Source organism: Pongo abelii, chromosome 10 (genome assembly GCF_028885655.2).
Source record: "Pongo abelii isolate AG06213 chromosome 10, NHGRI_mPonAbe1-v2.0_pri, whole genome shotgun sequence".
Classification (NCBI taxonomy): domain Eukaryota; kingdom Metazoa; phylum Chordata; class Mammalia; order Primates; family Hominidae; genus Pongo; species Pongo abelii.
This window is the reverse complement of record NC_071995.2, coordinates 11777283-11790784: the sequence shown is the minus strand read 5'-3', so window position 1 is coordinate 11790784 and position 13502 is coordinate 11777283. Positions and strand designations below refer to the sequence as shown.

Genomic DNA, 13502 nt, shown 5'->3' with positions numbered 1-13502 from the left:
CTCCATGTTGGCCAGGCTGGTCTTGAACTCCTGGCCTCAAGTGCTCCTCCTGCTTTGGCCTCCCAATATGCTGGGATTACAGGCATGAGCCACCGTACCTGGCTCCAATTATAGTTTTAAACGAGAAATTGTCTTACGGCTTCTTAATACTTGAGGTAGTTTATCTTGTCACTTATTTAGCTTTATAGATTCATCCTTGGAAAGTTTAATTTCCCTAAAATCCTTTTCTGCAACTTAAAAATATTGTCAGTAGGTGGCACCCCTGACCCACAACTTGTTATTCTGAATCGCTACAAGAAGCGATTACCTATTGATTTTTGTTCTCTGCAGTCCTCACAGAGCTTCACACCAGCTGCTCCCTCTGCAGACTCAGCCAAAAACAATCTGCTATGGCAGCCTTCTTAGTTTTGTATACTGCGATCTTGTTTCTGAATCCAGCTCTCCAGACCTTGGGTTTGGAGAGTCACTGAGATTGGGACTATATGGATTTCAGTCAGAGGGAAGATCCCTCCAAGGCCCTGAGGCTGGAGGGGCCCTGAATGCTTGGGAAACAGCATGGAGTGCAGTGGGGCAGGGGAGGGGTGAGTGAAGGGGAGAGTGCTTGGCGAGGAGGTCAGATGGGGGCTGAGGTAGGTGGTGGTGGACAGATCATGCTGGATCTTGCAAACAGCAATGAGAGCTTTGGATTTCACTCTGAGTGATACAAGGAACCACTTGGAGGGTTTTGGGCAGGGTGCTGACATGATATGACCTGCATATGAATGGGACCATTCTGTAGGGGCTAGCGCAGCAGCAGGAGGCCAGTAGGGAAGCTTCTACAATAATCTAGGTGAGAGATGATGGTGGCTTGGGCCGCCACTATCCCAGCTGGTGATGGCAGGCAGGGTAAAGGTGGTCAGATTTTCAAAAAGGAGGAAAATAGGTTTGCGGGCTCACTGTATGTGGAGTGTGAGAAAAATTCACTGAAACTGTGACTTTGTCTCACACCAACTAATCTAATTTATATTTGTTTTGTAAACCACTTTCACAAGTGGTTATTTATTTGGTGCTTAGCACAACCCTATGAAGCAGAAATTATTTTATTTGTATTCATGTTGAAATCAAGATTTAGTAAAAAGTAGCTTTTTAGCAACTTTTATGAAACAGGTCAGGTTCTTTACTCTCTTTAATTCCATTCTAGAGATATTCTACAAGTGAGGAGAAAGTATTTGGGTCTTAAGAACTAAAGTAAAAACTGAGAAGTCTTAAAAAGACAAGGTGGTTGTGACATGGTGTGAGAGAAAATAGCGGCTTGAACCTGAAGTAGGACAGGAAACATGGATGAGGGAGAGATTTTAATTGCCACTCTTTTCTCCTTAGCATACTGCGAGATCAATTTCTGGCCCATCACTTGAGGTAGATAAATGGCAATGCTTCCTCAGAGCTGCAGGGCCTGCAGTGTAACATCTGGACTCCACAGCCCACATGGCAAAAGGGAAGAGACAGCCACAGGTGATTGGCAAGAATTGGGCCATTCCACCTTCCTCTTCATGCCTCGATGCCTGGAAAGTTACCAGTGAGTGAGGAAAGATCTTGAAAGGGAGCAATGGGGAGTGTGGAGGTACAGCAGTTATCCCAGGTGAACAGTCATTTGGTGAGGGGTCAGCAGACAGGGTGGTGTCACCCAATGACACAAGTGTCATCCTCTGGAGTGCACACCCTCTACCTTCTTAAAATCATCAGGAGTGTCAAAACCTTGGGTATGAATTTTGGCTACTCATTGGTACACACTGACCGACAAAATAATTAGTATCTTCAGGGGAGTATGAGAACCTGGGAGAAAGTAATTAGACAATTGAAAAGAACATTCAGTCCAGGAAAAGACAAAAATCCTGAATAACCTAGACTAGAAGAATGGGAGTCATTTGAACATACAGGTGAAGATTTGAAATATGTTTAATAGATATTCTCAAAAAGATAAATGCCCAGGGGCTGGAAGAGGGGGAAAGGAGGAGTTGTTTAATGGATATAAAGTTTCAGGTTTGGAAGATGAAAAAGGTCTGGAGATTTGTTGCTCAAGAATGTGAATATGCCTAACACTACTGAACTGTGCACATAAAAATGGTTAAGATGATAAATTTTACATTGTGCGTTTTTAATTGAAATTTTAAAAAAGGGGGAAAATTGGCAACATAACTCATATGGTTTGGCTGTTTCCCTACCCAAATCTCATCTTGAATTGTAGTTCCAATAATTCTCACGTATTGTGAGAGGGAGACAGTGGGAGATAACTGAATCATGGGGGTGGTTTCCCCCGTACTGTTCTCCTGGTAGTGAATAAGTCTCAGGAGAGCTGATGTTTTTATAAGGGGCTTCCCCTTTTGCTTGGCTCTCATTCTCTTTGCCAGCCACCACGTAAGATGTCCCTTTGTTCTTCCTTCATCTTCCACCATGATTGTGAGGCCTCCCCAGCTATGTCCAACTGTGAATCAATTAAACCTCTTGCCTTTATAAATTACCCAGTCTTGGGTAAGTCTTTATCAGCAGTGGGAAAACAGACAAATACAATAACATAGGAAGAAACAATTATGAAAAAGAACAAAGTGAAAATATTAGGCATCAAAAAAATGATGATAGAAATAAAGAACATAATGAATGAGATAGTAGAATAGATGCAGCTTCAGATCAAGGTCGTGACTAAAAATCAGGTGGAGGCCTCTCTCAGGAGATTTCGTTAAAGGATAAAGAGATACAATACAAATGTGAAAAAATTCTAGAGAAGAGCAATAGAAGCGTCAATATCCAATAGCGATGAGTCCCCCAACATTTAGAGGGAAAAAAAAGGAAGCAAAATTGAGAAAAAATGACAAATTGTTTTATAGATTTAAAGATGAAAGATCTGTTATTGAAAGAGCTCGTAGAGGAGCAACAGGAGAGAAGCAACAAGGAAAGGACAGCCACACCAAAACATGTTCTAGAACATTTGATGAGAACATCAGAGTTGATGAGAAAATATTAACAGTAATTAGAAAGGAAGAACAGATTATTTATCAAATTTAAATCAGGTTGACATCAGAATTCCCAACAGCAACACTAAAGGCAAAAAGGAAACAGAGCACTTTTTATTTTTTTTTAGATAGGGTCTTGCTCTATTGCCCAGGCTGGAGTGCAATGGCATGATCATGGCTCAAAGCAGCCTCAAACTCCTGGGCTCAAGCAATTCTCCCACCTCAGTCTCCTCAGTAGCTCGGACTACAGGTATGTGCCACCATGCCTGCCTATTTTATTTTTAATTTTTTTTTTATTTTTGTAGAGACAGGGTCTCGTTAAGTTGCCATGGTTGGTCTTAAACTCTTGGCCTCAAGCAATCCTTCCACCTCAGCCTCCTGGAGTAATTTTTTAAAAAGTATTGAAGGCAAATACTTTAAAGATGTAATATCATTTAAATTGGAGGGGGCAATCGATATATCTTCTGGTATACAAGGCCTCAGAAGATTCTGGAAACACTTTTGGAGGAAGTACTTCAGAAAGAAGAGAGCTATATCCAATGGGTGGTAATGAACTATGTGGGCTGTAATGTGAGGAAAGTCACTTAGTAAATTTAATTTTTGCCCAAAAAGATTATTCCTTTCCCTGGAAATTATAGTCATAATAATTAAGAACTGAAACAGGACAATAACAACGTATTCTATGGTAAAGGTGAGAGGAGATACCGAGGGGAGTAGAAAGCATGTTAAAGTTCACATTAAGTTGTTGCATGTTAACTTGTTTAGTGACATGATGCACATTCTGATATGCTTAAGAAAATCGAAGGAAAAGTAAACATATTTCAGGTCTTATTATAGTTTGTGTAGAAAATATGGCTCTTAAACCAGCATAAAAACAATTTGATCTACGGAATAGAAGGCAGAAAAGGAGAATAAAAAGGAAACAACAAGAAACAATGAAAAAGAGAGAACAGAAAAATAAGCTAGAAGAAAAAATATCAAATAGTAACCAAAATGAATTATATAATTAATTTAAACTCACCGATCAAAGAAAGAGACCCTTAGAATGAATAAATGTATGCTGGCAAAAATTTGTCTGTAACAGGTAAAACAAAACAAAATACAGACAAAAGAAAACACAATGAGAACAAAGGGATGACAAAGTATACACCAGAAAAACATGGCCTGGAAGACATTTGGATTTAGGAATTTTGCTATCAGACAAAATAGAATTGAATGCCAAAACAAAACAAAACAAAACCCTCAAAAGCAAAGAGGGCAAGTTTATTTTGGTAAAAGGAAGGATATTTGAGGAAGCCATCATTAACCTAGTGCCACTAGAAATGTTATAACAAATACATAAATTAACAAGTAGCAGTATTGTGTGAGAAACAGATAAATTAACAAGCGTAATGGAAGAATTGGATACATTTCTTCCAAAAACTCATGAATCAAGCAGACATAAATAATCAAAGATGCAAAAGGCATTATTAAGATTGAACATATATAATACATAAAATTTTATCGAAAAGTAGAGGATGCATATTATTTTGAGCACACATTACTTATTCTTAGAAATATACCAGATACGTAAATTTTTAGATGAACTTATAGAATATCTCCATATTAGTTTAAAAGCTCAGTGTCTTGAAACTTAACATACTATAAAATAACATTTGGTTAAAAAACAAATCAAAAAGAAAACACAAAATATTTACAACTAAACAACAATAAAATTAATTACATGACAAATATTGTGTGGTGGCACTTAAAGCAAATTTCAAAGGAGATTTATAGCTTTAAATAGACTTTTTTGAAAACAAAAAGAGAAAATGTTTTTATTGTATTATAGTAATACCTACATAACATAGAAGTCACCAGTTTAACCATTTTTAAATGAATAATTCTGTAGCACTACGTACAATCACATTGTTGTGCACCCATCACTGTCATCCATCTCCAGAAACTTTTCATTTTCCCCACCTGCAACTTTGCACCCATTAAACAACATCTTCCCATTTCCTGCTCCTGCAGCCTCTGGCAGCCACCATTCTACTTTGTCTCTATGAATTTGAATAGGTAGGAACCACGTATAAGAGGAATCATACAATATTTGTTCTTTTGTGACTGACTTATTTCACTTAGCATAATGTCTAAAGGGATCATTCATGTTGTAGTCCGTGTCAAAATTTCCTTTTTAAAAAAATGCTGAACAGACTGGTCGCGGTGGTTCACGCCTTTAATCCCAGCACTTTGGAAGGCCGAGGCTGGTGGATCACTTACGGCCAGGAGTTTGAGACCAGCCTGGCCCACATGATAAAACCCCTTCTCTACTAAAAATACAAAAATTAACTGGGCGTGGTGGCATGAGCCTGTAATCCCAGCTATTCGAGAGGCTGAGCCATGAGAATCGCTTGAACCCGGGAGGTGGAGGTTGCAGTGAGCCGAGATCGCGCCACTGCACTCCAGCCTGGGCGACAGAGCGAGACTCTATCTCAAAAAAAAAAAAAAAATGCTCAACAATATTTTGATTATCTATTCACGCCTGGGTTGCTTCTACTCTTGGCTATTGTGAATAATGCTGCTCTGAACATGCGGGTACAGATATCTGCTTGAGTTCTCGTTGTGAATTCTTTTGGGTATATATCCCAAAATACTTTTTGACAAAAATGAGTTGAGCATTCAACACAAAAGATTTGAATGAGTAACAGAACAAAAGTAAAGAAACAAGAGAGGGCTGGGCTTGGTGGCTCATGCCTATAATCCCAGCACTTTGGGAGGCCAAGGCGGGCAGATCAACTGAGGTCAGGGGTTCGGGACCACCTTGACCAACATGGTGAAACCCCGTCTCTAGTAAAAATACAAAAAATTAGCCGGGCATGTGATGGAGGGCGCCTGTATTCCCAGCTACTTGGGAGACTGAGGCAGGAGAATTGCTTGAACCCGGGAGGAGGAGGTTGCCGTAAGCTGCGATCTCACCACTGCACTCCAGCCTGAGCAACAGAGTGAGACTCTGTCTCAAAAAAAAAAAAAAAAAAAAAAAAAAAAAAAAGACAGGGAAGACATATTAAAGAAAACGACAGATACGTGTAAAATTAAAAAGGCAGAAGATTGACAAATTAATATGCCTGTTTCTTGGGTGGCCACATATAGAAGAATGAAATTCACCTTATACAAAAATCAACTCAAGATGAATAAAAGACTTAAATCTAAGATCTAAAACCATAAAAATTCTAGAAGATAACCTATGAAAAACTCTTCTGGACATCGGCCTAGGCAAGGAATTTATGACTAGGACCCCAAAAGCAAATGTAACAAAAACAAAAATAAATAAAAGGGACTTAACTAAACTGAAAAAGCTTCTGTACAGCAAAATAAATAATCATCAGGTAAACAGACAACCCACAGAATGAAAGAATATATTTGCAAACTATGCATCTGACAAAGGACTAATATCCAGAATCTATAAGGAACTCAAATCAGCAAGAAAAAAAAAACAAATAATTCTATCAGAAAGTGAGTATTTCGCAAAAGAAGATATACAAATGGCCGAAAAAAGTATGAAGAAATGCTCAACATCACTAATCATCAGAAAAATGCAAATTAAAACCACAATGAGATACCACCTTACTTATCACAGCCAGAATGGCCATTATTCAAAAGTCAAAAAACAATAGACATTAGCATGGATATGGTGAAAGGGAATGTTTATACATTGCTGGTGGGAATATAAATTAGTATAACCTGTATGGAAAACAGTATGGAGATTTCTTAAAGTACTGAAAATAGATCTACCATTTGATCCAACAATCCCACTACTGGGTATCTATCCAAAGGAAAAAATGTCATTATATCAAAAAGTAACTATTGGGTGCGGTGGCTCACGCCTGTAATCTCAGTAGTTTGCTTTGTAATTTAAAGCCTACTATAAAAGCATTTTTATGGTATAAAAGTATCATATAAATCTAAGTTCACCTTTCAATCATGTGATTAATCAGTTGCTCAATTAAATAATTTATCTTTCTCCTATTGACTAGAAATATCTTTTATTATATATTATGTTCTTACATATATTTCATCTGTGCTTTCTTCTATTTCCTTCTTTTGAGCTATTTATTCTTGTACCAAAGTTTATTATTGTACCAAAGCCACATTTTTCTGATTATAGATTTGTAATATTTTTAATAGAGGGTATGTCAAGTCCTTCCCCTTAATTTTATGTTTCATAATTTTTTTTGCTATTCTCATATTAATTTTTTAGTTGAACTTCATGATTATTTTTTAGTATCTTTAATATAAAAATGCATATATTTCCCAATTGTTTGGGCATGATTAACATCTTTACAATATTTAGTCTTTCCCAAAAGAAAGAAAGCAAATCACTTCATCTATTAACATTTTCCCCCATAGATAGATTTTTATAGTTTTTGCTAAAAAGATTCTATACATCTTGATACATTAATTTCTGGACATTTCATATGAAGCTTAATATTGGAATATAAAGAAATTATCTTTAGGTCTTTTTTTTTTTTTTTTAAGAGACAGTGTCTCTCAGTCACTAAGGCTGGAATGCAGTGGTGTGATCATAACACCCTGTATCCTCCAACTCCTTGGCTCAAGTGATCCTCCTGCCCCAGCCTCTCAGTTAGCTGGGATTTCCAACTCTCAGCCCCAGCTTTACGTATTAAAAAAGGACTGTTCAGTATCCCTAAAGAAGATACTTTCAATCTGCTTGAAGGGTATAAAAGTGTCTCTTAGCACTTTGGAGAGTTAGTGGGAAGAATCTGGGGATTTTTATGTTGAGTTCATTATCATTGAGTGAATCCCTCAGTTTTCAGTGCTGTTCCTCTGTTTCCTTTATTTTATTTTATTATACTTTAAGTTTTAGGGTACATGTGAACAACGTGCAGGTTTGTTACATATGTATACATGTGCCATGTCGGTGTGCTGCACCCATTAACTCTCCATTTAGCATTAGGTATATCTCCTAATGCTATCCCTCCCCCCTCCCCCCACCCCACAACAGTCCCTGGTGTGTGATGTTCCCCTTCCTGTGTCCATGTGTTCTCATTGTTCAATTCCCACCTTTGAATGAGAACATGCGGTGTTTGGTTTTTTGCCCTTGCGATAGTTTGCTGAGAATGATGGTTTCCAGTTTCATCCATGTCCCTACAAAGGACATGAACTCATCATTTTTTATGGCTGCATAGTATTCCATGGTGTATACGTGCCACATTTTCTTAATCCAGTCTATCGTTGTTGACTGTAAACTTGTTCCTCTGTTTTCAACTGTGTCTAGTGAATGTTCCCAGGCAAGTATACAGGCAAATGACTCTTCTCTCCAGAGAAAGAATATCTGCTCATCTACCGGAGTGGGGAAGAGCCAGTCCCCAGCTGTGTGGAAATGGGGAAAGGATCTCCAGTTAAATTGCATCAGAGTCTTTCAACCAGTCCTCCTATTTTTAGCACCACTTTTATCCTCATTGCTGATTCCTGAATCCTTTGAGTATCCCATAAGGCAAATCAGGTTGCTTCTTAGATTTCTCCATTACTGGTTTAGGATTCTGCTTTTTCAGTCTGCTAAATCATAGTCTTTACCACATATTCGTTTATTTTATAGCCACCAAAATTTGTCTTATTTCCAATTTTATTTATCCTTGTGGTTTGTGCCTTACTAAGTAATGGCCCCAAATTTACTATCATTCAGCTGGAATTATGGGTAACAGTTGTTATAAATGCATGCACTCAAACCACTTTCTTTTAAAATCAGCAAAATAGTTGCACATAATTGAGAAGAGGAGGAGTGTCTCTCAATCCCACCAAGCCCTGGACTTGCATATCTTGCTAGTGGAGGCCTAGTGTTGCTGCACCACAGAAATGAAAGGACGTAAGTGATGCTCTTTCTGATGTATCTCACAGCTTGTCTAAACCACATGTGTCAGGCTGACACCATCATCTTCCCATCGCTCATCTCTATTTGCATTCTGATTACTTAACTGTGTATTCCATCTCTCACTCAGTCAGCTTGGCTGGAGTTTGGAGGTCCAATCATGACTCACTGCAGCCTTGAACGAATTCCTGGGCTCAAGGGACCCCCCTGCCTCAGCCTTTGCAGTATCTGGGACTACAGGCATGTGTGATATGGTTTGGATTTGCATCCCCACCCAAATCTTATGTCGAATTGTAATCCCCAGTGTTGGAGGTGGGGCATGTAGGGAGGTGATTGGATCATGGCGGCAGATTTCTCCTTTTGGTGCTCTTCTTGTGATAGAGTTCTCATGAGATCTGGTTGGTTAAAAGTGTGTGGCACCTTCCCCTTCTTTCTCTTCCTCATGCTCTGGATATGTAAGATGTGCCTGCTGCCCCTTTGCCTTCTGCCATGACTTTAAGTTTCCTGAGGCCTCCCCAGCCATGCTTCCTGTACAGTCTGAGGAAGCATAAGGCAATTTAACCTCTTTTCTTTATAAATTATCCAGTCTCAGGAATATCTTTATAGCAGTGTGAGAGTGGATGAATACAGCATGCCACCATGTCTGGCTAATTTTTTAAATTTGTTATAGGTGGGTTCTCACTGTGTTGGCCAGGCTGGTCTTGGACTCCTGGCTTCAAGCAGTCCTCCTGCCTTGGCCTCCCAAAGCACTGGGATTACAGGCTTGAGCAACTGCACCTAGTAACACTAGTTTTCTTGATCTTGTTTGATTGGCTTGGTTGGCAAAAATTATTTCCTTTCCCATTATATGATTAACTGTTATGTTTAATTTCCAAAGTTAATATAGTATTACATATTTGTCTTATCATTATGGTAATTTTAAGAGATATCTTTAAAGATTTCTTGGAATTCCATGCATATATATCCATTTCCTGAAACTCTGTATCTCAGTTCCCTTATGTGTAAGACGGAGACAATGATGATACCTACTACTAGGACTATTGTGAGGATTAAATGAAATAAGACATGTAGAGTGATTGAACAGTGTTTTGCTCACAGAGTTCAATAAATGTCAACTCTTGTTTGTATTTTTATTACTGTGAGAGATGTAATGTATCTGAAATTAGCTTAGATCATGCAATTATCTTACAGCAACAATCCTAATGACTACTCTATATAATGCAGTGGCCTTAATGTAGAATGAAAGGTAGAAAAAAAACTTTAATAATATGGAAGGTATAAGGTAAATGGGGCATCAGATATCAGGGTGTATAGAGATAAAAGCTGTTTGTCTCAAGCACAAATAATAAAGACGCATATTGCTTATAAAGAACTTAAAACAGTAATGCAATCAATGAAAAGCTAGTCTACTTTTTATTATTATGACAGATTTGCAAGCCAGTGATAGAATACTTCTCCTATTGAGAGAAGACGGTTCCTATCTCCTTCTTTTTTGTTATGTGACACGTACAGGGCATAGAAGACATCTTTTGCCACCTAAATTTGCCTACAGCTATTATCGGATATGATCCTCTTTATATGAGACTTTAAACTGTGCCTAATACAGCACATGGTATGGCAGGGGTTCAGTCTATATTTAAAAATTGATGTCTTTTTTCTTGAACCCAGGTAAACATTGAAAAATATTTTTCTGCATAACTCACTACATAATAAATATTACACTGCTCCAATTCATAAATCATTTCCAAAGTATTCTTAGTCTGTTGCATATTCCTTACTGATGGTGATAAAAATTATTCAGTTTATTCATTTATATTTCTAACAGAAGTTTGATGCATAGTCTTTGTATTAGACTGCTGCTAGAGACTCAGTAAATCATCTTGAGACATCTACATCATTTGGAGATGGGGCATGCACAATTTAGAAAACTACTTGTCTTCAGTTTGCATCTTTAGTAAAGAGAAACATATTGTAGTCACAATCTAATGTGGAAATCACAATCTAAGGGCATATTGGAAGATCATATGTAGAACTTGGGTTGAAAACTATGTCGAATTTTAGGGACAGGAGTACTTCCTGATTGAGGATTCAGAGATAAGAGTGATGGGGTAGGAGACATTTATGAATACCAAATAACAGATGTATGTATTAACTACAATAAATGATTGGTGAATCGATGTTTGATTATTCACAACTTACATTGCAAATTCAAGTGGGGCGTTCTTTCTGGAGCTATGCCAAAGGCAGTGTAAAGTATCTCTATGACTATAACCATGGTGGAATTCACAGTAAGAATTTCAGGGACTGGCCGGGTGCAGTGGCTCATGCCTGTAATCCCAGCACTTTGGGAGGCTGAGGCGAGAGGATCACTTGAGGTCAGGCGTTTTCGCCAACATGGCGAAAACCCGTCTCTACTAAGAATATAAAAATTAGTGGGCATGGTGGCGCGGGCCTGTAATCCCTGCTATTTGGGACGCTGAGGCAGGAAAATAGTTTGAACCCAGGAGGCAGAGGTTGCTGTGAGCTGAGATTGTGCCGCAGCACTCCAGACTAGGTGATAGAGTGAGACTCTGTCTCAAATAAAGAAAGAAAATATTCATGGACTGGGTGGATTTAATTGGCAAACTTAATTGACTGGGCTGAGAACCAGATTTGTTTGATGGATTTCATCCTCTCAAGCTTGGCCATATGCAGAACACTTTTGCTCGGGTGTTGCTATTAGATGTACTTATAATGACTATCCAGATATAGATGCCATTAATTATAACCTAATTAAAATTATAACAATATTTGACATTCTCAGATTAGTTTCAAAGTAGTTAGGTATCTGGTTAGCCTCATATCTCAGTATTTTTTATTTGCTTAAAGTAGCACTTTTCCACCATGCCATTTTCCTCTGGCTGAAGTGGAGGATTAGCAGGGCTGTTTTTACATTCTTAATGGTCTTCTTGTTTTTCTACATATCCATCATTTCAATGATTAAGATCAAATTATTTCTGGATCAATGTTGATATAAAATATAAGAGAAACTCCTATTGGAAGGTCGGTGTGAATGAAGCCCACTTTCCTGTTGACCAGATTCTCATTAACCTGGAGTTGTCTATTCACTTTACCATTTCTCCTATCTAACGTTCCTTGTTCATTATCTCCCTAAGGGGAAACACTGTACAGCTGTAGTGATAGGCGTCTGGCTCCAGAGACCCAGGACAGAAGCCTATGTGAGAGCCATGAACATTATGATTGCTTTCTTCTTCCACCTTCTTTACAATTTGGGAACTTCCCTATCATCCGTCAGCCCCTTTCTATGCAAGAGGAAAATAGTGGCACTAGGTGATTACCTATCCATTAAGTCACTCATTTATCCTGATTATGGAAAACAACAAGGTTAGAAAAGCCCTTTAAAGATTGCCGTGTCAATTTAAAAATGCTTCAAAGTAGCAAAAAGAGGAAATCCTTAACTCCATACACAGACTTAAAAACTTTCACCTTATTTGTTTTTGTCTTTGAGCACCAGTGAATTTTCAAAGAATTGTCAGAACTGTATTTCAGATAACCATAGGCAGCTTTTAACCTACGGGCAACAAGCAGAAACAAAGGTTTCCTTTCTCCAGCTAGAAGGTAATAAAATAGTATTCACAGATCTCTGAAGAGAAACAAGTGTAAATCTTATATGTTCAGCCATTCTATCATTCAAGTGTGAGGGTAAAAACAAGTCATTTATGGACAATGCCACGGCTCAGAAATACCGCTACACTTGCATCTTTCCTGAGAAAAATAGAGCCAAGTCAAGATAAAACAATCAATAAAAGGCACAGCATGGCTAATAAGCAGCAGTGGTGATTGAACACTCAAACCAGAAAACTTTTACTTGTTTAAACAATTTTTGTTTATGTGGCTTTGAATTTTATTTAAAAATACAAGTAAATGAATTATATGACTAATAATGTAAAGAACCATCAGCAGTAGTTCGGAAGTAAATTCTAGATGTTTTCAACAAAATCAAAGAGCTAGGAAGAGCTCAGGGAGAAAATAATTTTATAATAAATGGGGTCCTTTTGAAGCAGGAGTATTATAATCGATCTTGTTAAATTTGCTACGTTTACTGAAAATTATGAATTTAATTCACTTTATAAACACTTTAATGGTAACTACTAGTAGATTAGAAATACGGGTAAGAACTTTTTTTTTTAACCACTGGAGTGACAAGAAAAGGCAGTATAAAGTCTTGGTCAACTCAGCAAAAGTCAGGAAAGAAAATAAATCGAAAGCAAAATAAACAAGAAAAGACAAAAATAAGATATCAATCATAAGATCAAATGTACTAATCAGTACTACAAATGGTTTAATTCCATTAAATCTCTCCCATAAGTGGTCTGTAGCTGGATTTGTATGAAAAAGTCAAATCCAACGATAAACTATTTATAACAACAAAAAAAGAGATAGGGATATAAGTATCACATACAAGCACACAAAAATAACAGAAGACTGAAAGTTTTAATATCAGACAAACAAGTAAATGAACAAGTGCCATGAACAGTCATATGGATATTTGCAAAATATGTGTCTATATATTAAGGCAAATCATACCAAATATACTCTCCAAATTTGATATAAAAATCCATCTAGTTAGCTGCGCATAGTGGCTT

At 37.6% G+C, this 13502-nt stretch overlaps 1 protein-coding gene across 6 annotated transcripts in view; it reads right to left on the bottom strand.

Moving 5' to 3' along the window:
- Positions 1-13502, bottom strand: part of SMIM10L1 (small integral membrane protein 10 like 1) — a 282294-nt gene that overhangs the window by 244764 nt on the left and 24028 nt on the right. Inside the window, exon 3 of one of the 6 annotated variants that reach the window (XM_024256938.3) lies at positions 6367-8360. The exons of the other annotated variants lie outside the window; for them this stretch is intronic. Coding sequence (XP_024112706.1) covers positions 8327-8360 — 34 coding nt within the window. The 3' untranslated portion in view covers positions 6367-8326. Of the gene's footprint in view, positions 1-6366; positions 8361-13502 lie in introns of those variants that run through there. 6 annotated transcript variants of the gene reach the window in all.